Source organism: Rutidosis leptorrhynchoides, chromosome 2, assembly GCF_046630445.1.
Source record: "Rutidosis leptorrhynchoides isolate AG116_Rl617_1_P2 chromosome 2, CSIRO_AGI_Rlap_v1, whole genome shotgun sequence".
In the NCBI taxonomy this organism is placed as follows: domain Eukaryota; kingdom Viridiplantae; phylum Streptophyta; class Magnoliopsida; order Asterales; family Asteraceae; genus Rutidosis; species Rutidosis leptorrhynchoides.
In genome coordinates, this window is record NC_092334.1 from 416368437 (window position 1) to 416395881 (window position 27445).

General features: G+C 31.8%; 3 protein-coding genes across 5 annotated transcripts; 1 reads left to right on the forward strand and 2 right to left on the reverse strand.

Annotated features, from left to right (window-relative positions):
* Positions 1 to 5729: 5729 nt before the first annotated feature.
* Positions 5730 to 6937, reverse strand: LOC139892331 (CBS domain-containing protein CBSX3, mitochondrial-like). Its single transcript, XM_071875395.1, has 5 exons — positions 6701 to 6937; positions 6522 to 6603; positions 6349 to 6422; positions 5966 to 6026; positions 5730 to 5872 (listed from the first exon to the last, which is right to left on the reverse strand). Exons 1-5 carry the CDS (start codon positions 6932 to 6934, stop codon positions 5730 to 5732), a joined length of 594 nt encoding a protein of 197 aa, XP_071731496.1. The 5' UTR covers positions 6935 to 6937.
* Positions 6938 to 7822: 885 nt separating this feature from the next.
* On the forward strand, positions 7823 to 8900 carry LOC139889169 (uncharacterized). Its single transcript, XM_071872131.1, has one exon. It carries the CDS (start codon positions 7823 to 7825, stop codon positions 8867 to 8869), a length of 1047 nt encoding a protein of 348 aa, XP_071728232.1. The 3' UTR covers positions 8870 to 8900.
* Positions 8901 to 17031: 8131 nt separating this feature from the next.
* Positions 17032 to 19663, reverse strand: LOC139892332 (protein RER1B-like). Of its 3 annotated transcripts, none has more exons than XM_071875397.1 (4): positions 19392 to 19663; positions 17902 to 18269; positions 17599 to 17794; positions 17032 to 17478 (listed from the first exon to the last, which is right to left on the reverse strand). In XM_071875397.1, the coding sequence occupies exons 2-4, from the start codon at positions 18249 to 18251 to the stop codon at positions 17422 to 17424; spliced, it is 603 nt and encodes a 200-aa protein (XP_071731498.1). In that variant the 5' UTR covers positions 18252 to 18269; positions 19392 to 19663; the 3' UTR covers positions 17032 to 17421. The 3 variants fall into 3 exon arrangements, with proteins under 3 accessions (XP_071731498.1, XP_071731499.1, XP_071731497.1); XM_071875398.1 differs by having other exon boundaries at positions 17599 to 17779; positions 17902 to 18273; XM_071875396.1 differs by having other exon boundaries at positions 17902 to 18273.
* Between the last annotated feature and the right edge of the window lie 7782 nt (positions 19664 to 27445).

Consider the following 27445-nt stretch of genomic DNA (forward strand, 5'->3'; position numbering starts at 1 on the left):
AAAGTAAATTTCCAGATAGTTTGGTTCGAGTATATGACGTTTCATTTAAGACTCGTCTAAATCCGATATACGGTTTAGGATTTATAGCCTTCCGAAAATCACTACGCCCTGTAACGACGTGCTGAAATTTCTGATCTACTCGCGCTTGAACCGTCACCACGATCAAACGACATCGAGTTAGGATCTGAAAATTGGAAAGCAGTAAAAGGACTCACATACGGAGCCTTGGCCACTGACCGCGCGTCATTTCAGTTTGTATAGAGGTCGTAGCAGCTGAACGAAGTCAGCCTTTGTTTCGATCTCTATTCTTGATTGAAAACTTACTTTAGTTTCTACGTATGATGATGATGATGATGATGATGATACTTAAGACTTAATTTACTCACTTTTAAACCTTTTGGGACAATTTACTGACTTAGTAACCTTTGGCCTAGGTTGAGGACCTTTCGGACAGACTTACTACTTGCCTACTTTTTCATATCGACTTTACTGCACTTTCACTGTGAGTTATAGCTCCCTTTTTTTACTTCAACTATTTTTGGGACTGAGAATACATGCGCTTTTTATGTTTTACTTACTAGGCACGAGTACTTAAACTTTATATATGTGTGGTTGATATAACGGCATAAACTTTCCCCTTAGCTCGGTAACGTTTAGTCATTGGTTTTTGAACAAGTGAACACGAATCTTAGATATGGATCCATAGGGTTTGACATCCCCACTCGGGCTAGTCGCGCTAGCATTTAACGGGTGTTTAATACTTCGAGAACATACGCACTCGCCAAGTGTACTTTTAGGGGGTAATATTTATTATTACGTTAAGTTAGTTACCGGGTGCCCACGGATAAGCATATACTTTATCATACTGTTTTGATTTACTGATTTGAAATACTGATTTGAAATGCTGCTTGAAGCACTGAAATCTCGTGGTCTACATTACATTACTGATTACAAACAAACTATAGCTCACCAACATTCGTGTTGACATTTTTAAGCATGTATTTCTCAGGTGCTTAAACGTTGCTGTTAGACTTGCTGTTATAGTCTTGATGTTATAGACTTGCTGTTACAGACTCACTGTGTAGACTTCTGCTACATTGTTTAGAGATGTCTCAATCATGAAACTTTTACTTTGCATTCACAACTTATGCTACATTTGAACAATGGCTTTGTAATGACCTTTGTGTCACGTACTAATGCTTTCTATTCGTAGAAGCACGTTATCCCTTGTAAAACATTTGACGTTGGTAAAAACGTTACCCTTTAATGAATGCAAAACTTGTTTTGAAACAGCATGTAGTATTAACCGTGTAATGGACCTGTTGTTGATGATCCGTACACATTGATTTTGTACGGGGCATCACATTAGTCTTTTGATACATTCAAAACAAAAAGTATATAAAAACTGTAATATATATAAAAGAATTTTTTCTCCGTTGGTCCTTAAGTTATACACGAAATTGCAATCCGAGTCCCTCAAACTTTTAATTGAATGTTCGAGTCATTTTAATTGCATATTTTGGCAATCCGCGTCCCTCCGTCTACCTGCCGTCTAAATTGGTTGTTAAGTGTCGTCACATGATTAACATGTGATGGCCATTTTCGTCTTATTATTTCATTTCAACCTTTTTTGCTCTGTTGGTCCCTCGTTTTTAAAATGTTTAGCTACGGTGATAAGTAGCGGAACTTGAACCCGGATATAGATGGAGCGGGTGTAAAAATTTAATAAATTTTTCATTGTCAACAGGGGCAAACACTAAAAAAAACCTTATTTTTTGGTAAAAAAAAATAGTGTAAAATATTATTTCCCGTTAAATCCAGGTGGGGCGGATACCCCATCTAGCTATCACTATCTTCCGCCACTGACGGTGATCCCTCAAGTCATTAAAAACGAGGGACTCGTGGCGCAAAAAAAACTTTTAATTTATTTATTTTTAAATTTATAAATTACATCGTTCAAGGTTGATAATTATTGTGGTTTACACATGAGGTTTAAATTAGGTTTAAATGATAAAGAAGACTAGACGAGTATGAATTAAAGATAAGGAGGTTTGTTAAAAGGAATACCAACCCTCTGATGGTGGTGGTGGTGCTAGTGGCGCATCAACGGCGGCGGTGGTTCAACAGCCACAACCACTCGCCGGAGTTCAACAGAGGTTTCAAATCGAGGTAAACTTTCCTTTTGTTTTTGATTTCGTATTGTTCTTTCAGATTAAAGCTTTGTTCCGGGTTTTGTTTAGAGATAATGATGAACATTTAGTTATGTTTTGGGTTTTGTTTATGATGAATACCCATGATGATGATGATGAACGTAGAGATGATGAGGAGATGATGATGAACAAATGTGTTTTTGATCTAATTTCTTGGATCTGATCATCGAAGTGGACAAATGGGTTTCTGATCTAATTTCTTGGTTATGATTAATTTTTTACTGTTTCAACAAATGCGCTTTTGTTTTAGCACTTATTTAAAATTTAAATTGATGCAATTGCTTAGATTTGATCATCTGAAGTGGGGATATTTAGATGTTAAATATAATTACGTGAATGATATATAGAATCATGAATAATTAATTGTAAAGGAATGAGATGAAGTTTATATAAAATTTTTGTGCCGGTGGTCCCTCGTTTTAATGACTTGAGGGATCACCGTAGCTAAACATTTTAAAAATGAGGGACCAACAAAGTAAAAAATGCTGAAATGAAATAATAAGACGAAAATGCCCATCACATGTTAATCACGTGACGGCACTTAACGATCAATTTAGACGGCAAGTAGACGGAGAGACGCGGATTGACAAATTATGCAATTAAAAGAACTCGAAAATCCAATTAAAAATTTGAGGGACTCGAACTGCAATCTCGTGTATAACTTAAGGACCAACTGAGCAAAAAAGTCTATATAAAAAATATCATATTTTATATCTTATTTTCGTATATATTAACCGTTTAAAACTTGACCACATTTTTAATAAACACTAGGCCCATTTTAATTTGTTTAAACACCGGAGATTTTTACGTCTTCTCTAGCAACCAACTAGAAAAGATTACAAGTAAATTAATTGCCTTCACATACTCGGTATTTGATTTACCTTCAGCCAATTTTCACTTTGTAAATTTAGTTTGTTTTATTTACATTATTATTATACCGAACAACTTAACTGAAAACAAGAATTACACAATTCACGGCAATTGGCAAGTTCACGAGTGATGCGAATTTTTTTTATTAATCTATCTTCTTTTAAAATTTTCCATTGCATATAATATTTGTTATATTTACATTTCTATTTATCTAATATTGTTAGAAATTACCTTTTGTTCTAAATCACATTTATTTATTTATTTATTTATTTATTTATTTATTTACCTTATATATTAAAAGTGGTGACATATGTTATAGTTTTATTAAAAGTGGTGACATATGTTGTAGTTTTAGTTAAATTTGATTGTAGTTTTCACTTTGCGTTCACATTACAACCGGCCCCTCAACTTCGCTTATATTTCCACAACAGTCCCTCAATTTTACACTTTTTACCAAAAGTGGTGACATATTGTAGTTTTAGTTAAATTTGATTGTAGTTTTCACTTTGCGTTCACATTTCAACCGGCCCCTCAACTTCACCTATATTTCCACAACAGTCCCTCAAATTTACACTTTTTACCCCTAAAAAGTGTAAATATATAACTTAATTAAAATATAAGACATTAATTCCACCAGAATTTATAACGGGCTCTATTTTCTCGCTGGGTGCAAGTTAAATTTTTCAGAGACCACCATTCAACTCGAAAAAATCTTCCGAACCCAACGGAACTAACTATACGCGAAACGGACACTTCTCAAAAAAACGCTAAACACAACGTCAACCCGTGTCTTCCCACTCGGCACGAGTTAAATTTTTTCGACGGTAGCGTCAGACTCGAAATAATTTTATGAACTAAAAGAAACTAACCACGTTCGAAACAGACGCTTTTTAAAAAATGCTAAACACAACGACAGCCCGTATCTTCCTCCTCGACGCGAGTTAAATTTTTCCGACAGCACCGTTAGACTCGAAATAATTTTATCAACAAAACGAAACTAACTACGTTCGAAACGGATACTTTTTAAAAAACACTGAATACGACGACACCTACAACGGCGCTTAACACACGGCCCGTTTTCCCCACTGTAAATACACAACGCTACATTAAATATGAATACGCAGGCCGAAATCCCCCGCCGCAACGCGCGGGCCGGTCCGGACTAGTTTTTCTTAAACAAAATTATTATTACTATTTACTAATAATTTACAATTACAATGTAAGATTATTGTTATCTGTATTATATTCTTGTACTCTTAGTTTATTCAAAAAAAATTGTTATAGTGGGTTATACCCAAGGTTGAAAAAGACGCGAGAAGGGGCCGAAACGGTAGCGACCTCAAAACGTCGCAACGGAAAAAACGGGGCTGAGACGGGGTCGAAACGAATGTTGACTAATGTTGACTTTTATATATATAAATATATATTTACACATATTTTAGAGTAAAAAAACCTTCGTTAATAAGTTTGTACCTATAATTGCTATTAACGTTAATATAATACAAAATGGAATACTAAACTAAGTCAATCTTGATTGATTTGACCGACTTATGACCTATTTTAACAGAATTTTTGACTTTTGACGGGCGTTGACCCAATTTCTCCTGCATTTGACCTGCCTTTTAACCGTTGACCGGCTTATAAGAAAACGGGACGGGGTCGAAACGGTTTAGTCACCAAAACGCCACAACGGGCGTCGCAACGGACGCAACGGACGCCGTTTACAACAGTGGTTATACCATTATTGTTAATATTATTTACTTCTTTTTTTCTGTATAATATTTTGTTATGGCTTCTTAGACCATTTCCATCGGTATGTTATAGAGGGGGTCATCAAACCCGTAACCTGAGGGCGCCGATGGCAATGGTGCCGCCCTCGGCCGCCCTCCTCCGCCCTCGTCACCATCGCCCTGGAAATTTTCATGAATAAGCATATTCCAGGACGGATTGTGTTCGTGTTTTGTGGGCCTTTTGATATTTTCTAATTAATTTCTATTTTATTTTTAACTATATGAGCTGTGAAATACTCCATAACAATGGAATGGAAGGAGGAGATAGAGGAAGAAGATAATGGATTTTATTTATTTATTTATTTTATGTGAGACCCACTAAAATTGAGAGGCTATGTATGCATACTGGATTTATGGAGTACTTTTATATTTTAATTTAATCATTAATTAATTTGATATTTATTTAGTTTGAATTTTTATCTAGGATTTAATAATAATAATAATAATAATAATAATAATAATAATAAAATTTGAGAAAGTATGTCATGGTTGGCAATGGTGTGTTATGGGAGTGTTATGGGAGGAAGTTGTGAGAAAGGATGAGAGAGAAAATTGATGTGGCGCTGAGGAAATGCCAATGACGACGTCATGGTTGGGATTGGTCTTAATATAGTTTTTTGTTCTTTTTTTTTTTTTTTTTTTTTTTTTGTATAATTATCTGATTGTCAATAAGTCCTTCTCATCCTTAAATGGCTCCCTCTGCTGGCAATCAATATATCAAACGAGACCCTTGAACTTGTTTTAAGTTATCGTCTCTTTAGAGACAGTACAAATGAGCTAGTTGTTTAAAGAAAACAACTTGTTTTTATTTAAATAACCTTTGGATGCTTATGATTTCATGGTTACAGAGTCAGATCTACTAGTAGTAGTCGCCTTTGATGAAATTATTCAACTTATTGACTTCATTACTTTGCTGATCCACTACCGCTCGTATAACATCGGCTATTGAAATCATCCCGACTACCCTTCCATCTATGACTGGGACGTGTCGGATGTGATTTTCTACAGTAAAATGAAGCAAAATTATTATTATGTCTTTTTAAAATTTGTAGCGCGATAGTCCAAACAAGTGTAAGTTATAAATTTATCGTCTACCTGACATTAATCGCATTGCTTGGTATATATTTGTATCAGATGTCACCGTTACCAAGTTGTTCTGTCAAATCCATAAAACTGATCACTAGATCATAAGTTTTATAATGAAATAATTACGTGGATCATCCATGTAATTTTCCCTAAATTGTGCGCCTCATCTCAAAACTTTTTTATGCGTTGTTAGTCTCTTAAATTGTTTTTTTAACACGAACTATGCGTGTTAAAAAATGAGGGACGATTCGTGTTAAAAAAAAATACTCATTTTAAGGGACAAGAAAGGAAGAAAAAAAAAAAAACAGGGACGAGGTGCAGAATTTAGAGTAAACCACGGGGACAAGCCACGTAATTATGTCTTATTCAAATATTTTACAAAAAAAGCCAACCTGGTTAGTCATGATTTCCTTAACTTTGGTGTTTTTCATTGATCTGTCCTTAACAATTACCTTCTGCAAGTAATCTGAACATTTGTATCATTATAAGTTAAGATTATTTTGTATATAATTTATGTATTTGTTCATTTGTTATGAAAAAATGAAATTCCTTTTAGTGTAAAAACCTCTTTCAGTGATAATTCCTGCTATTATTTGTTCATTTCCAGGCTTCAAAACTACTAAAGATCCGATATTGTTCTTAGCCATCTGCACAATAACCAAAAACTCGAGTAAATAGTTGAAAGATTTTTTGGTTCAAACGAAGAACAAAGTAAGCGGAGAAAAAAAATATATGGTAACATACTTGCTTTGCAGCGTCGTAAACTGTATCGTCACTCTTGCACCATAACCAAGATTTATCGTTTTTGTCGTCTTTTGTCATCAAAACTTCAGCAACTGTTGTGTTAACCAAACCCTTTGGATGTATTAATGGAGATTCAGTGATAGATGCATTTTCTGTGTACTTTTGCAGTTGCTGTAGGACTGGTATACGAAACGTTTCTTTACAAGATTTTATTGCTCTTGCTATAACTTGCATCTTGAGTACCAAAAGTAAACCTTATAGTGTACTATGTGGAAATTTATAGGGAAAAAAAGATTTACCATATGATGAAATATGGATGGAGCAATCTTCCATATTCTTGAATTGCTTCTTAGTTGGGATACATTTTAGTGTTCTTTTCACAAATAAGCAAGTCAAAGAAAGGGATATTAAGCTATTATTGGCAAAGTTACTTGCTTCAACAAGTGGTCACCTCGATACTATGTTAGCTTTTATGAGTTGTACCTTGGGTCTTATGAAATGTATCATGGGTCGACGCTAGTCATTAAGAACGGGTCACGTTTGCCTAAAGTGTTTTCGATTCGCATCTTGGGTGGCTAGCGAAATGGGTCATATATCCGAATAAGTCGCGTAAATCTGAGTAAAAAATTCTCCCTTCCCTAGGTCGTCGCCTTAACAGGGCAAACCTTATCCTTTTACTTATGATACACTTCTTGACAATTTAAGAAAAATATTCTTTTTCAAACATTGAGATTTGCTAATTGCTAATCATGTTTGTATTAGTCTTAACTCTTAAGCAAGCATATACTTAAATTGCTTTGTCCTTTATCATGCATACTTTTTTATAGTATAATAATTTGGTGCACACAATCAAGAACTTGTTCAATTTTATAAAAATGGCAATAGTACTAGTAAGGATGGTGTTGTATAAGCTATTGTAACATGGCAAATTGTTAACTTAATATTTAAGTGATGCTAGACTTGCTAGGTAGGTAAAATTAGCATCATAAACAACCCCATTAGAGAGTTAAACCAAAAAGGATGTTTAAGCCATTTGAATCCCCTTTGTATTTATAGCAACAAAACATACAACTGAAATCAATATCATCTTTTTATCATAACATCTTTCATCATTCAAAAACTATGGCTGACAAAAAGCCATTCCGTTTTCGCTTACCTTGGTTACTACAACCTGCACCAACACCTAGCCCTGTTAACACCCCTGACCCGCCTACACAACAACCACGAACCACTGAGACATTGACCAATCCACCACGTTCCACCGTACAAACCTTTGTTGCTTCAACTTCGGCTCAAAGGCCACCGTTTCGCCCTCCGGGAAAAGCACCAACCGCACCAGCGTCGATGACATCACCACCAACACCGACTGTTTCACCCAAGTCATCACCACCAACACCGACTGTTTCACCCAAGTCATCACCACCAAAAACCAATGCTCAAACTACACCGCAACAATCATCTCAAATACGGACCCCGCCAAGATCACCACCTCCATCATCTTCTCCACCAACTTCGCCACTACGCTCACCTACCACTAAAACGCCAACCGAGATAACAACCGAAGAAAAATATCCGATAAAACGGAATAATCTTGTTGCGCAAGACGATGATGATCTTGCCTTCAATTCAAAACAAAAAGATATACCAAAACCAAAAGGAGTACAAACAAAATCGCAAAAACCAAAACAAACAACGGCAAATGCTCCCTTACAAAAAGAGACCAAAGAAAACATCTCTAAACTTATTAACAAGATATCATCAACAAGCTCGCCAAATCAGCATACGAACGAAAAACATACAAGTGTTATAACACTTGATGGTGACAACAAAGGTGCATCCATGCATTTAACTTCAGATCATGCAATGAAAGGAGACTCAAAAGTTGATAATAATCAGGAAACAAAAGCAATTGTTAATAGTAATGTGCAAGGGATCAATAACTCAATTATGTTCGACAGTTCTGTTACCGAAAGGGACCCTGGAGTTCATCTACGTTTGTCGGGTGATTTAGAAAACATTAATGATTCGGATGAGGACGATGAAGATTTAACGGAGATACAAAAGGCTGAAGTTAACATGACACCACCTCAGAAACTTGTTTACAACCCTGCATTCGGAATAGATGATATGGTAACGTCTGGAAATGGGCATGAGATTGAGGTTCTTTAATTATAAGAAGAATGTAACATTCAATATATATACATACTAATTGAATTACTTTACTATTTAATGAAATTGAATAATGAATAATGATGTGGTGCTTTCATCATTCATTAAGTCTGCAGTTTTTCTACTACTTTAAGCTCCTCAATATAATTGTAGAACTTCAGTATTTTCCACTTGAATCCAGGAGTTCAATTTCTGACGTCACTTTTCATGTAGATTAATAAAATTCATACAATTCATCTAATGAGCCCAATTGTAATCAAAGTTTCTAACAGCCGCTCATTATTTAAGGCCTACTAGCAATGTGCTATAAAACAGAAGTTGCTATTCCACAACTACAATAAATCATATTCAACTCTTAACAAAATGAAAATAGCCAAATAACGTGACTCAATTTGGTGGTGTAAAGATCACCTTCTTTTTAAGTTTATGGTGGTGTAAAGATCACCTTCTTTTTAAGTTTAAACCACAAAAATGAAAAGAGAACGATACATTGATAAAGTACGTAAATCTTTAGGAAAATGCTAACGACGACAGGCCTTAGGGCCGTCGTTAAGGTGCATAAAAAACTTGTACACATCATATATTGACGACGTATGTAATTAATCTTTCTTTATATTACTTGAACACTAATTTCATCATAAAGATATACTCGTCTTATTGTTGAAGATTGCAATGAGGCATCAGAAAGAGGTATTATTACATATATACTTTATATGTACAAAACACACAAGATAAGATTTCATTATTGTTCAATAATGGTTGATTCACCTTGAAGCAACAATCATGAGCTTTAAAGATGCCATCATTATTGCTTATTTTAATCTCAACAACCCTATCATCTATCGAATCATTCGTCATGTTTTTGAAGTGAAATATGTCAAAACGCTTGTCCGAAAATCACTTCTCCTGTTATGTAAATAAATATTTTATTTTGTTCCTAGTAAAAAGTCTTCAATTTTTGCTCTTATCAAGCTTTTGATACTAGATAAAAAGTGGAATTTCTTCCATCAACGAACACCGGAAGCGGGCTTTCAATGACAAAATAAAATATGATTAACTTGGTTCACTACATAACTATACAAAACAAACCAAGTAGTCAACTGACAACTTGATTACATTTCAAGTTATCATGTTCTGCCTCTTTGGTATGGATGTAATTCTTGTGTAATCACTCACCGTTAATTCAGATACAGTTTGTCTATGAGGTTCCGATGACAGTGATGATGATGTCACTGGTGATGTCGCTGGTGACGGTGATGGTGATAGTGATGATGGTGACGACGCGTGTCTTTTTTTATCCGAATACCCAATTGATCCGAGTGCCCTTCTGGAATATAAACTGACCCCTCTACTGCTATACATACCATCATCATTCTTTATTTCTCCTACAATAATAACATACCAAGAGTTACTTAGAGATCAAAGATCAAAGATCATCCGCAATGAACGACATGATCAATCATGATAGAGGAAGATTCAACTACCAAACAAGAAAAAATAAAATGATTAATAATAATGTGATAAAATTACATACCGTTGTGTTCCAAAAGGTTTGCAGACGCAGACAATCGAACAAGAATAGGTGTGATGACGCTCAGAGCTGCCCAGCAGAACAATATTACAAAAAAGGTTCTCCCCAACATTTTTCCAACAAATGTATTGTAACACGAAACTTGAAACCGTTGTCGTATGATCAAATATTGAAATGGTGTCTAGGATGAAGAAGACTATTTAAAATATAGGGTAGACTAATATGAAGATATGAGCTGTAAGAGATGCTATCATTAAAAAAAAAAAAAAATGTAGTGTTGTTGTGAAGAATATATGATTATTAAAGGGTCAGTGTTATAATTCAGTAGGCTTATAACTACCTTTAGTGGCCTAGTTCTTAACTGTAGACTACTAATAAGTATATAGAGAGAATATGAGAGAATATGAGAGAATATATTTAGTGTGTGTTTTATAAACTCATAACACATATTTATACTCAAAAAATCTACTATACAATATCTATAATAATAATAAAATTAACATCCAATTTAACTTTTATAACACTCCCCCTTGGATGACAATTTTATTAGAGAATAACTAGTACTGCCTCGTTAAAAACCTTGCTAAAGAAAACCCATTGGGATAAAACTTTAGCTAAGGGAAAAAGAGTGCAGCATAGAGTTGACTCCCCCTCAAGTAGGCAACGCCTGAATTGTTACATCTTCTGAACATGCCTCATGCCAATATTATGAATGTGTGTTCTGAAAATAGCAGTTGGAAGTGCTTTGGTGAAAAGGTCAGCAGAGTTTTTACTTGACTGAACATATCTCATTTCAATCTGGTTGTCCTTAATGAGATTTTGAGTGTATGAGAAGAATCTAGGAGGTATGTGTTTTGTTCGGTCACTTTTGATATACCCTTCTTTCATCTGTGTTATGCAAGCTACATTATCTTCATAGATAGTTGTTGGACTTTTATCGCGTTCTAGTCCACAAGAATCAGTAATGAGTTGTGTCATTGATCTCAACCAAAAACATTCCCGAGTAGCTTCATGTAATGCAATCACTTCGGCATGATTTGATGATGTTGCAACAAGTGTTTGTTTTTGAGAACGCCATGATATTGCGGTACCTCCATTTAGGAATACATATTCATTTTGAGATTTAGCTTTATGTGGATCAGATAAATAACCTGCATCTGCATAACCAACCAAATCTTGTTTCGATTCGTTGGAATAAAATAATCCTAAATCAGTAGTTCCTCGAAGGTATCGAAATATGTGTTTGATCTCATTCCAGTGTCTTTTGGTAGGAGCTGAGCTGAACCTTGCTAACAAATTAACTGCAAAAGAAATGTCAGATCTTGTACAATTTGTAAGATACATAAGAGCTCCAATTGCACTAAGATATGGTACTTCTGATCCTAGGATATCTTCATGATCTTCACAGGGAAGAAATGGATCAGTGTCAACATTAAGTGATCTAACAACCATAGGAGTACTTAATGGTTTTGCCTTGTCCATATTAAAACGTTTTAAAATCTTTTCAGTATATGTTGTTTGATGTACAAGTAAACCATTAGGCATATGTTCAATTTGTAAACCAAGGCAATACTTGGTTTTTCCGAGATCTTTCATTTCAAATTCTTTCTTTAGAAGTTGAATGGCTTCATGGATCTCTTTTTTTGTACCTATGATATTAAGACCATTGACATAAATAACTACGATATATATCTGGTCATTGTTTTCATAATTAAAACACATGTGCAAATAAGTTTATATGTATACACTTTTCTTATCAAGTAATCACTTAATCCGTTATACTATTGTATCAACCCATATAAAAATCTTTGTGATTCAATGGAATACATTTCTTTAGGTTTTGCGTTAGATGTTTCTGATACCTTAAACCCTTCAGGTATATTCATATATATCACTATCAAGTGATCCATATAGATAAGTAGTAACAACATCCATGAGATGCATTTAAGTAACTACCAGGTTGATTAAGTATCTAATAAGTAATTGTATCCATTACATAAGGATAAGTTTTCCTCATAATTCATTTCTGGTCTTTGTGGGAAACCTTGAGTTACAAGTCTAGTTTTGCCTTGTATCTTCATTTGCACATTTCTTTTTCGGATAAAAATTCATTTATATCCCATACGTTTCACATCTTTAAAAGTGATAACGATTGATCCGAAAACTTTTCTTTTATTGAGTGATTCTAATTCAGCTCGTATTGCTCCTTTCTGTTGAGCTCAATCATGTCTATTTTGATATTCAATGACAGATTTTGGTTCCAGATCATCATCTTTATTCATGATGTCATTGTAACATTATATGAAAATATCTCATCAAGATTTTTCATTTCATTTCAGTTTCATAATATTGCATAATTTATTACAATTTATGTATTTACATTTATCAATATCCTCTGCAGAAGGAGTATTGATTTGTGGTTCTTGTTGAACACTTTCTTTTACCTCATTATCAGCTGATTTTCTTTTTTGAGGATTTTTATCTTTGGAACCAATTGGTCTCCCACGTTTCTGCCGTAGCAAAGACTCATGAGTGACATTATTGCCAGCTTTTGTAATTTCAATTCTAGCTGAAGCATTTACTGCTGGTATATATGATTTAGTCACTTATTTTTTGTATCTTTAAATGCATAAAGTAATTAATTTGCAAGTTCTTGCATATGCATTATATTTGAACTTTCTTTTCGCATTCTTTTGTGCGATGATCAATATTCCTTAATTGATGTTCACACCATGAAACATCATTTTATTTATATTTCATTTCTCCCCCTAATATAGGGAACAATGTTTCATTAAAGTGACAATCGACAAAACTTGCTGTAAAAACATCACCCATCATGGGTTCAATATATCTTATGATTGAAGATGTTTCATATCTAACATATATTTCAATCCTTCTTTGAGGAACCATTTGTTGTGGTTGTTCAATTAAAAATACACTGCACAACCAAATGTTCTAAGATGGAAAATATTTGGTCTCCACCAAAATTAAGTTGGTAATGGAGAATATTTATAACTTGCACTTGATTTAATGCGAATTAATGTCACATCATGTAAATTTACATGTCCCCATATAAATATTGAGAGTTTTGTACTCATTTCTAATTGTCTAGTTATTAGCTGTAAGCGTTTATCTATTGATTCAGTTAAACCAATTTTGTGTATGCACATGAGCAACTGGATGTTCAACAACAATCCTTGTAGACATATAATAATCATTAAAAGCTTGAGATGTTAACTCACCAGCATTATCAAGTCTCATCCTTTTAATGGTGTAATCAGAATAATGTGTTCTTAATTTAATAATTTGTGCAAGAAACTTTGCAAATGCCATATTATGGCTTGATAACACACAAACATGAGACCATGCGTTAGATGCGTCTATTAGAAAAATGGTCCACATGATGGATGAATTGGTCCATATATATACCCTTGAATTCTTTCAAGAAACATTGGTGATTATTTCTCAATGTGCTTTTCATTAATCGCCATATGTGATTTTCATTAATCACCATATGTGTTTTTCGTTAATCACTATATGTGCTTTTCATTAATCACTATATGTGCTTTTCATTAATCACCATATGTGATTTTCATTAATCACCATATGTGCTTTTCATCATATATCATTTTCACCATATGCGCTTTTAATCATATGTGCTGCGCTTTTCGTCATATGCACTTTTCATTATATGCGCTTTTAATTATATGCGATGCGCTTTTCATCATATGCGCTTTTTATCATATGCGCTTTTAATCATATGCGCTGCGCTTTTCATCATATGCGCTTTTTATCATATGCGCATTTAATCCTATGCGCTTTTCGGTGCTACATAGATATTTCTCATTTTCGATTATCATTGACTGATAATCATATCCATTATGATATATATCAGAGAAACTTAACAAATTTCTCTTTGATTTGGGAGAAAACAAGACATTGTTTACCAAAAAATTCGTACCATTTGGTAATATGAAATTTTGCCTTTTTCGTTTCTTATATCAAGTTTGCAAGAGCTGATATAGTATTTATAATTCCTTCATTTGATTTAAATCAATGAAATATTTCTTTGATTTGATCATAGTGTGTATGTTACTACTATCTGCAATACATAGGTCTTTACCATTTAATTGATGTTGTATTTCTGCAGGATTCATACTAAAACTTCAAATAAGATATGCAAATAATGAGTTATATTTCAGCAAGATAATCAAATTATATTACCTGCAAACAAGTTATAATCTGAAGTACATAAAAGATAACAATTAATAAAATATATGAGTTATGGTCTAAAACCATTTATTTATGAGTGATACATAAAAAACTAGGCATCTTAGAAAATTCAAACCATTCAAGTCTCAAGGTAGCTCAGGGTTAATTTAATCAAGATTTGTCAACAGATTCACTCTCGTTTTCTTTTCTTTTGGGACTTATTTGTAGAGCTAAACAAGATGTTCATGTATTCAAGAAATACTAGACTGATGATCCACGTTACCAGATCATTAATAAGAATCTCCGGAATTCTTATAAGAGCGTCTACTAATATCTTTAATTTTATTCTTTCATGGATCACTGTTATTATTTTTTATTTTTTATTTTATTTTTTAATTTTTTAATTTTTTTATTTTATTTTTTGATAATTAATATCGTATCTATCTTTGAGTATTTTTCATAATACACTTGGATTTTCGATCATATAATATGTAGATTCTAAGGACTCGTCAATATGTTTGCTAAGAAAAATACTTACTATTGCTTTCTCTTGTTCGGAATAATTGTTATTTTCATTCAGGGTTTCTAAAATACAGTTTGATTCGAGATGTTTTTCTACATTCATAACCCATGTTAAGTAGTTGTTCCCACTTGTACTAAATGAGCAAATTTAAGCCTTTTCAAATTCGACATTTTCTATTATCATAAAGATGAATAACATAAATCATAATCATAATCAACTTCTATTCATAGACAAATAATAAAATGAAATTAGAATCATTTTAAATTCATAAGCAGCAAACAACAGAATAATGGTATGATTACAAATAATAAAACCACAAGGGCAGGATAGAATATAGGTTCACCCGGTGGTATATTAGCAACAATGATGATAGTTAATATGACCAATACAATAGGAAAAATCATCCTTGTGTGAATCATTTTTACAAAAACTTTTTGAGAGTAGTAATATGAAAAATGAAGATTGATTTGTGAAAATGTGAAAACGGAGATGTTTATTTTATATTTGAAAAATATAGTTGTTGTAACGTCGTCAGTTGACGTTAACAACCGTTATGTATATATGACCGTTGTAACGTCGTTAGTTGACGTTAACGAATAAAGTCACTATATCAAAACGCGTATGAGTAATATAAAGGACAAGATTTTTTTTCTTATTTTAACTTTTAAGATTTACTTTTAATAAAAATAAAAACTACTTTTTCTTATTTTAACTTTTAAGATTTACTTTTAATAAAAATACAAACTACTTTTTCTTATTTTAACTTTTAAGATTTACTTTTAATAAAAATACAAACTACTTTTCTTATTTTAACTTTTAAGATTTACTTTTAATAAAAATACAAACTACTTTTCTTATTTTAACTTTTAAGATTTACTTTTAATAAAAATACAAGCTACTTTTTCTTATTTTAACTTTTAAGATTTACTTTTAATAAAAATACAAACTACTTTTTCTTATTTTAACTTTTAAGATTTTCTTTTAATAAAAATACAAACTATTTTTTCTTATTTTAACTTTTAAGATTTACTTTTAAGAATAAACATTAGTATGCATGAAATAAATAATGATTAATTGCATAAGTAATCATAAATGTTAGATAACATATAAAGACCCCATCGTATTCGTATTGATCGGAATTAATCTCGACCCATGGTACCGTGTTGTCAAATGACGTGTTGCGTACAATCATGAGGTCTTATTAACATAAATATAAATGTTAGTGAAGTTAATAAGAGTCAGATTACAGAAAATATAATTCAGGTGGTATAACCGACCATATATAACTTAAATAACATAAATATAAATGTTAGTGAAGTTAATGAAAGTTAGATTACAGAAATATAATTCAGGCGGTATAACCGACCATATATAACTTAAATAACATAAATATAAATGTTAGTGAAGTTAATAAAAGTTAGATTACAGAAATATAATTCAGGCGGTATAACCGACCATATATAACTTAAATAACATAAATATAAATGTTAGTGAAGTTAATAAAAGTTAGATTACAGAAATATAATTCAGGCGGTATAACCGACCATATATAACTTAAATAACATAAATATAAATGTTAGTGAAGTTAATAAAAGTTAGATAATTTCTTACCTTGATTAGTGACGTGTGCTTGCTTAGATAAACCTTGATTATACGGAGCACTTCGTGCTGATAACGTGTTATAATTCAGTAGGCTTATAACTACCTTTAGTGGCCTAGTTCTTGACTGTAGACTACTAATAAGTATATAGAGAGAATATGAGAGAATATGAGAGAATATATTTAGTGTGTGTTTTATAAACTCATAACACACATATTTATACTCAAAAAATCTACTATACAATATCTATAATAATAATAAAATTAACATCCAATTTAACTTTTATAACAGTCAGAAAGTTATTTAAAATGAGCTTGGTGACTTTCAATGGTTGGTAGTTGAGAAATGGTTGTACCAATCAGGTACATACAAGTATGACAAACATCTGATCTGGCACCACCATGGGCCAAAATTCCATTTGGTGGGGTCAAAATGCAATTATACATACCTTAAGCTCTTATCAACTTCAAAAACAAACAGCCCACTTTGTATTTGATACATATGTTGCATATAAACCAGCAGACAGTATCATTATTAGGGAATCATATCATCTTAAAAGGGAATAATTTGTGCTTAACCAACAATTTAAGATTGTTTCCACTGTGGTATAATTGCAGTTAGTTCTAAAATACTCGAAATCAGAGTTAGTCCTACACTATCTTGAATCCTAACTGCTTCTTGCTTATTCAACCTCGATGAACTGGTGAATCACCCGCTGAAGGAGACTTACTTCTTCCGTATATCTGAAAAAGTATATAAAAATTAAAAATTAAAAATTTACTATTATATAAGGGAGAAAAATAAGAGTTAAACATATCCTTTGGGTGGTTGGGATTTAGTTATTGAAAACTTAAGTGGTTTACCTGCTTCCCAATGTTGAATGGGACATATTTGTATTTAATCATGTGCATGATTTGACGCTTCATTGTGAGGGCAAATAGAACAATCCAGTAGCAGAGTAGTATTGGCCAAAAAACAGGAACGTCAAACAGAGAAAAAAATGTCATCAAAAAAGCCACCATGAAAGCCTTTGTCATTGCATACCTGACATTATGAATACTAATGTATACATGATGCATATAACATGTGTAGCCTTGCTAACTATTAGAACTTTTTGAGATATGGACAACTGAATTTAGAAAATTATATGTAACATAAAGACTCACCAGAACTTGAATTCGGGAAGGCGTCGAATAAAGGGCCGAAACTCATCTGATTCTTTCGTAGGCAACGAAGCCCCATCCAAAGCTTCTAGCTCTGGGTCAACCTTCGGTGAGAGGAATCCAATTAACAAGTTCAGGATATAAATTCCAAGCCCATACGAGATAATGTAAAACCCTTCAATATAATAAACCCGCAACACATAAACCACTGCAACAGCAAGTGTCCCGAGCCACCTATGGACAGGAAGCGGTGTCGATTTATCAAGATAGAACTGAAACGCTTTTCCAAATTCAGTTTTCCATTTGGCTAAAGGTGCCATTATCGAGGAAGCATCAGCCCCAATTTCTTCCATGTTAACCAATCGTTATAGCTTTCTGTTCAATGTAACACAGATATCAGATGAATTTTACCAAACGTAAAAAGAATATAACACAGATCAATCTCGTTCTGCAACATCTTCAGCAACAAAAGCACTATTTAACCTCAATGAATTCATCAAGACAACACAAGTGTTTGAGTTACACTATGATTTCACACACAGCATTTTAACCATAAAACTTTTTGTGCATCAGCCACAGTGGGAAAAGTATGTAGGGACAGAGAGGGGCAGATGCCCACAGTCAATTTCAAAATTTTAATGCAAAAATTTTAGATTTTTTCACTTTGCTCCCGGTGGATTTTTTCCTGCCCAAAAGTCTCCATATTTTGCCCAAAAACCTCAATACTTTGCCCCTAAAATCTCCATATTTTGCCAAAAAAAACCTCCATATTTTGCCCAAAAGCCTCCATATTTAGCCCAAAAAAAATTGATACGCTTTTAAAAAAAAAAATTCGTCTCCGGTTAAAAAAATTCTGGTTCCGCCACTGATCAGCCATATTAGTCTAACTACTCTAATAGTACTAATAATTCAGTTTTACATTATATTTGACAGCACTTACTGCCTCTTAACCTCGTTGAATTCAAAAAAATTAAGCAGTATAGATGATTCACAATTTAATTTCGGTGCATCGAGCACAACATAACTACCCTAATATTTACAGTGCATCAGATTTGAATAAATGCTACTATTTAATTCAGTTTTGAAGCATACTCAATAACAAAAGTACTACTACTTCTTGACCTTGACCAACTTAAAAAACCGTGCAGTCCTGACGTTTATCTTACACTAAAACTACACCATTCTTAAACTCAATGAAATCGTAAAATTAATTAGTATAGATGATTAAATTTATAGTAATTTCTTAGCATCGCACTAATACTGTGAAATCACACAAGATATTGCAATACTAACAGATACTATATATCATCAATTACTCGACTTCAGTTAAAATATATATGCACAAATAATTAAATGCATACAAAATATTAATATGAATATGAATAGACGTATATACAATATTAAAAACTACTGTATAAAAGAACGAGCAGTAAACAGTAACAAAATAGGTTATTATACATGGTCAGTATCTTATCAGAGAGATAATTAATTACCGAATATGCAGATGTAGGTGTGTGTATGTATCAAGATATTGAAGAGCTAGAGTCTGATTATTGTAGGACAAGGACGTTAAACGACAATATTGGAGTAGAAACTTTGCTTTTAGTGCGAATGCCAATTTAGGGTTCTGAACATGAGAAAATGGCTGATTAGGGTTCTCGATGTTTCACCCGATTCGATCATTATCCGGATTCGTTCCCGATTTGGAGAACTGTATTAGTTTGATTTGGCTTTTGCCTTTCCGGATGGTAATTTGGTTTTGTATGTTTTTCGTTTTTCCGCGAATAAATATACTAATTCAGTACGTTTATAACTACCTTTAATATAAGAACAAACAGAGAAAAAGAGAGAAGAATGAGAGAAGAAATATTGATATTGATATTTTAAGAGAAATGGTACGCTTTAAATGGTTACCATACATGTCTATTTATAGCATAAAATATTACTATGCAAGAAATATAATAATAATAAAATTAACATCCAATCTAGATATTTTATAACACTCCCCCTTGGATGACAATTTTATTAGAGAATAACTAGTACTGCCTCGTTAAAAACCTTGTTAAAGAAAACCCATTGGATAAAACTTTAGCTAAGGGAAAAAGAGTGCAGCATAGAGTTGACTCCCCCTCAAGTAGGCAACGTCTGAGTTGTTACATCTTCTGAACATGCCTCATGCCAATATTATGAACGTGTGTTCTGAAAATAGCAGTTAGCAGTGCTTTGGTATAAAGATCAGCAGAGTTTTTGATTGAACGTATCTCATTTTAATCTGGTTGTCTTTTACGATATCTTGAGTATATGAGAAAAATCTGAGGTTTTCATCTGAAACTGTATCATCTAAATCTTTTATGTACAAGTTTAGCCCCTGTGATTTGTCTACAGTCTCCTTCATGGTTTGCTCAAACCCTTGTTTCAATTCCTATTCTCTTGTAGTCTTTTCTGAGCCTTACCAACATACCATTCTTTTCCATCAAACTTATGACCGTTAAGATCGTCTATGGTTTTGGCGCCTCATCAACATTTATATTTTGTTCTGTCACTTTTGATACTCTTCTTTCATTTGTATTATGCAAGCTGCATTATCTTCATATATAGTTATTGGTGAAGATAGTTGTTGGTCTTTTATAGCGTTCTAGTCCACAAGAATCATTAATGATTTGTGTCATTGATCTCAACCAAACACATTTTCGAGTAGTTTCATATAATACAATCACTTCGTCATGATTTGATGATGTTGCAACAAGTGTTTATTTTAAGAACGCCATGATTTTGTGGTACCTCCATTTAGGAATACATATCGAGTTTGAGATTTATCTTTATGAGGATTTGATGAATGACCTGCATATACATAATCAACCAAATCTTGTTTTGAAGCGTTAGAATAAAATAATTTTAAATAAGCAGTTCCTCAAGGGTATCAAAATATGTGTTTGATCCTGCTCCATTGTCATTTGAGCTGAATCTTGCCAACAAATTAACTGCAAGAGAAATGTCAGGTCTTGTACAATCTATAAGATACATAAGAACCTCAATTGCACTAAAAAAATGGAACTTCCGATCTGTTAAGATTTTCATGATCTTCGCAGGGATGGAATAGATCAGTGTCAATATTGAGTGATCTAACAACAATGAGTTTGTCTTTAAAAAAAAATGTTTTAAATTTTTTTCGGTATAAGTTGTTTGATGTACAAGTAAATCATTAGGCATATGCTGAATTTGCAATCCAAGGTAATACTTGGTTTTTTTTAAGATCTTTCATTTCAAAATAATTCTTTAGAAGTTGAATGATTTCATAGATTTCTTTATTTGTTCATATGATGTTAAGAACATTGACATAAACAACTACGATCACATATCCGAACATTGTTTTTATAAAACGTACGTGCAAAATAAGTTTATATGTATACCCTTTTTTTATCAAGTAGTCATTTAATCGGTTATACCACATACGTCCCATTTGTATAAACCCATTTAGAAATCTTTGTGATTTAATGGAATATATTCCCTTGGGTTTTACATTAGATGCTTATGATACCTTAACCCTTTAGGTATATTCATATATATCACTATTAAGTGATCCATACAGATAAGTAGTAACAACATTCATGAGATGCATTTAAATAACTACCAGGTTGATTAAGTATCTAATAAGTAATTGTATCCATTACAGGAGGATAAGTTTTCCTCCTAATTCATTTTTGGTCTTTGTGGGAAATATTGAGTTACAAGTCTAGTTTTGCCTTGTAACTTCATTTGCACATTTCTTTTTGGATAAAAATTCATTTGTATCCCATACGTTTCACATCTTTAAAAGTGATAACGATTGATCCGAAAACTTTTCTTTTATCGAGCGATTCTAATTCAGCTCTTATTGCTCCTTTCCATTGAGCTCAATCATGTCCATTTTGTATATTCAATGACAGATTTTAGTTCCAGATCATCATCTTTATTCATGATGTCATTGTAACATTATATGAAAATATCTCATAGAGATTTTAGTTTCATTTCGGTTCCATAATATTGCATAATTTATCGCAATTTTAGTATTTACATTTATCAATATCCTCTGCAGAAGGAATATTGATTTGTGGTTCTTCTTGAACACTTTCTCTTACCTCATTATCAGCTGATTTTCTTTTTCGAGGATTTTTATCTTCGGAACCAATTGATCTTCCACGTTTGATGCGTGGCAAAGACTCAACAGTGACATTATTGCCAGCTTTTGGAATTTCAGTTCGAGCTGGAGCATTTATCGCTGGTATATATGATTTAGTCACTTTTTTATATTTGTAAATGCATAAAGTAATTAATTTGCAAGTTCTTGCATATGCATTATTTTTGAACTTTTGTTTCACATTCTTTTGTGCGAGTTCAATATACCTTAATTGATGTTCACATCATGAAGCATCATTTTATTTTTTATTTTTATTTCTCCCCCTAATCTAGGGAACAATGTTTTATTAAAATGACAATCAGCAAAACGTGCTGTAAAAACATCACCCATCATGGGTTCAATATATCTTATGATTGAAGATGTTTTATATCCAAAATATATTATCATCTTTCTTTGAAGAACCATTTTATTGTGTTGTGGTGATACAATTGGAACATACACTGCACAACCAATGTTTTAAGGTAGAAAATATTTGGCTCTTGGCCAAAATCAAGTATTAAGTGAAAATATTTACGACTTCCACATGGTATAATGCGAATTAATGTCGCAGCATGTAAATTTACATGTCCACATATAAATATTGAGAGATTTGTACTCATTATCAATTGTCTAGTTATTAGCTGTAAGCGTTTATCTATTGATTCAGCTAAACCAATTTTGTGTATGCACATGAGCAACTGGATGTTCAACAACAATCCCTGTAGATATATAATGATCATTAAATGCTTGAGATGTTAACTCACCAGCATTATCAAGTCTCATCCTTTTAATGGTGTAACAGAATAATGTGTTCTCAATTTAATAATTTGTGCAAGAAACTTTGCAAATGCCATATTACGGCTTGATAACATACAAATATGAGACCATCCGCTAGATGCGTCTATTAGAACCATGAAATATCAAAATGGTTCACATGATGGATGAATTGGTTCATATATCTTACCTTGAATTCTTTCAAGAAACATTTGTGATTCTTTTTCACAATATAATTTTCATTAATCACCATATGTGCTTTCCATTAATCACCATATGTGTTTTTTTTTTTTTTTTATAAATCACCATATGTGTTTTTTTTTTTATCATATATCCTTTTCACCATATACGCTTTTAATCATATGCGCTGTGTTTTTCACCATATGCGCTTTTAATCATATGCGATTTTCATCATATGCGTTGTGCTTTTCATCATATTCGCTTTTTATCATATGCGCTTATCATATGCGATGCGCTTTTTATCATATGCGCTTTTTTATGTGAATAGTAAATTAATTAATTTCGTTTTACTATTCATATGAATTAATTTAGATTTACTATTTTGTTAATTGAGTAATATATATATACATCATATACTTGTGACTCCGAAGGCTCAAATGAATTTGACCATATAGTTATACGTTGTACCTTGCACATTAATTTTCAGTAGAAGCTTTAGATGCATATTATTTTCAGTAGAAGCTTTAGATGCACTTTTTTTTTTAATCACCAAATACCACAAACACTTTGTTTGCGTTTGTTCATAGTCATCAATGAAAACCATTTTCTTTAATTTTATTTTATACAATAAAATTAACGCATCATTATTCTTTTCAAAAACAATAATCTATTGTTATTGTTCACTTGTGCCATGTTTAACAACAAAAGTCAACAACCTCTGTCTTGTTTGTTGTGGCAACCAAAAACAACCTTTGCTTTTGTTACCGAGAATCCAAGACTAAAAAACAATTAATTTTTAATTAATCTTTTATCAAAACCATAAATGATTTTATTGATCTACGTTGATATGGCCATAAAGAATTGACGGCTGACCTACTTTTGTAAGTGTATTTCGGCTATCATCCCGAAAACGCACAACGACCTTTTTTTTTTTTTTATGAACTATTTGTTTCATATCTAGCTTAGGCAATTATTGTGAACATTTGGTCCCTATAAGAGCATTTATTTTTTAGACTTTTAGTTGATTTGTACTTGTCACAATTAGGGATAGCACCCGCGGGTCGTGGATGCGGATCCATTGGATCCATCACCCGTACCCGCGGATTTTTTTTAAGAGACATCCAATTGAACCCTTGTTCGTTGAAACAATTTGACTATCTTTTTAACTCCCCATTATTAAACGGGCCATTTTGATGCACACTCTTAAAAAAATAATTTGTTTTTTTTTTTAAGTTTTATTATTCAACCTCCTTTTTTTTTTCAACGGTCACGTTTTTAACGAAACATTTGACAAGTTTAGAAAAAGTTTTTTTTTTTTTTTTTTTTTAACATAGACAAATGTACTCCGTACTTTAATTTGAGAAGTAACCGAGTAATAATTAACGACTGTTGTTCCATAAAAAAACTTTTTTTTTACGTTACCCGTAAATTATAAAAAAAACTTTTTGTTTAAAAAGAACTTTCTACTGAGTTAAATGCATCATGTTAGTAATTTAGTATTTTGCACATATCGAAATCCTTGATTTACTCATGCATGTCTCAAAATATACGAGTAATTATTTTGTTGTCACGAATAGAGCTAGGTAACATATCCTACACTTTCGCATATAACTAAACATCTATCTTGGTTCCAAAGTTAGATTTAATTATCACATAATTTAATAATACTAATAAATTATACATGTTAAAATAGAAATTACGGAGTAACTAATGTTTCGATTATCTTTTTCTACTATTACTTCTATATTACCCTTTTTAATTTTTGTTGACTCGGTAAACAGTACTTTTGTCTTTCTGAACTCGTAACTTTCTTTTGAGATTCAACTACTTTCTTAGTGTTAGGTTGACAAGATTATTAGTGAGAGGTTATTGGTGAGACACGTATTTACATAACACCCACCTGTATGTTTACTCTTTATCTTTTTCATTGGTTCATTCTCTGTATCTAAAATTACCCACTTCCTTACATACCAATATTTCTTCATGTACTTGGTATCTAAAATCAAAATCACGAATTCTTTTTTTTTATGGAAACACCTTATTTTAGTCGTTTTGAAAGTGGATATTTAAAGTTACTAGACCACATGTTCCTTCACTGAAAGTGGGTAGTTGGGTTAGTAGCCTACGTGTTGCTTTCCCCATTTTTTTAACTGGTAAAAAAAATTATATGGAGTAAAATAATCAGGATCCATAAAACAAACAAACCCTTACCTACCATTCATCTTTGAAGCTTACTTTCTGGAGCAGACACCATAAACGATCAACCAAAATAAGAAATTATACATAAATAATAAATTTTAAGAATAAACATTAGTATGCATGAAATAAATAATGATTAATTGCATAAGTAATCATAAATGTTAGATAACATATAAAGATCCCATTGTATTCGTATTGATCGGAATTAATCTCGACCCATGGTACCGTGTTGTCAAATGACGTGTTGCGTACATAAAGTACCGTGTTGTCAAATGACGTGTTGCGTACAATCATGAGGTCTTATTAACATAAATATAAATGTTAGTGAAGTTAATAAGAGTTAGATTACATAAAATATAATTCAGGCGGTATAACCGGCCATATATAACTTAAATAACATAAATATAAATGTTAGTGAAGTTAATAAAAGTTAGTAAACATAAATGATAGTTAGGCGACAGTGTCGATCATATATAATTTAGGTGGCAGAGCCAACCATATAATAAGAACAATACAAATGCACTAAGAACTTAATAAAAATTAGTAGTTCAAAATGTTAGTAGTCCAAAATTTGATATGTCCGAGTCTGAAAAACCTTAATAATTTCATACCTTGATTAGTGACTCGTGATCGTTTGAGATATCCTTTGATTACACTAAGCTCTTCGTGCTGATAACGTGTTATAATTCAGTAGGCTTATAACTACCTTTAATGGTTATAAGAACAAAGAGAGAAAAAGAGAGAAGAAGGAGAGAAGAAATATTGATATTGATATTTCAAGAGAAATGGTACGCCTTAAATGGTTACCATACATGTCTATTTATAGCATAAAATATTACTATGCAAGAAATATAATAATAATAAAATTAACATCCAATCTAGATATTTTATAACAGTTAGTGTTATATAAAGTGCCCGACAATATTAAAGTAAAGTTGGTAATCAACAAATATGATGAATCACAAAATTATTCACGTATATATTACTGTTATACACAGTGAATTATTGTAATATATATATATATATATATATATATATATATATATATATATATATATATATATATATATATATATATATATATATATATATATATATATATATATATATATGATCGATTGTAATCAATGATACACGAATTCACACATATAGAATATATTTCATCACCATTCTTTTACTCTCTCTTATTTTAAGTTTATTAGTAACCTATAGTCACGAACCAAACTACTAAATGTAGTTATAAGCCTACTGAATTATAACACGTTATCAGCACGAAGTGCTCCGTATAATCAAGGTAATAAAAAAAATCTTTAACGATATCTTCTATTATTTATTAGTAAGATAAATATTATTATCATCATAACTAACATTTATATTTATGTTATATATGGTCAGTTATAGCGCCTAAATTATATTTCTGTAATCTAACTTTTATTAACTTCATTAACATTTATATTTATGTTATATATGGTCGGTTATACCGCTTAAATTATATTTCTGTAATCTAACTTTTATTAACTTCATTAACATTTATATTTATGTTATATATTGTCGGTTATACCGCCTAAATTATATTTCTGTAATCTAACTTTTATTAACTTCATTAACATTTATATTTATATTATATATGGTCGATTATACCGCCTGAATTATATTTCTGTAATCTAACTCTTATTAACTTCACTAACATTTATATTTATGTTATCTAACATTTATAATTATTTATTTCATGCATACTAATGTTTATTCTTAAATTTATTATTTATGCATAATATGTTTATTCTCTTAATCTTCATATTTATACTAAACGTATTTATACTAAATGTATTTTATAGTAATCATATTTATACTAATAAAATTCTTTTATTAAAATTATTATTAATACAACGAGTACATAACGGTCGATTAACATTAATTAACAACGCTACAACGGTCATATATATACATAACGGTTGTTAACGTCGATTGACGATGTTACAACGACTATATTTTTCAAATATAAATTAAACATACCCGTTTTCACATTTTCACAAATCAATCTTCATTTTCTCAAATTACTACTCTTAAAAAAATATTTTAAAAGATGATTAACTCAAGGATGATTTTCCCTACTGTATTGGTCATAATAGCTATCATCCTTGTTGCTTGTACACCACTAGATGAACCTATATTCTATCCTTCCCTTATGGTTTTATTATTTAAAATCATATCATTATTCCGTTGTTTGCTATTTATGAA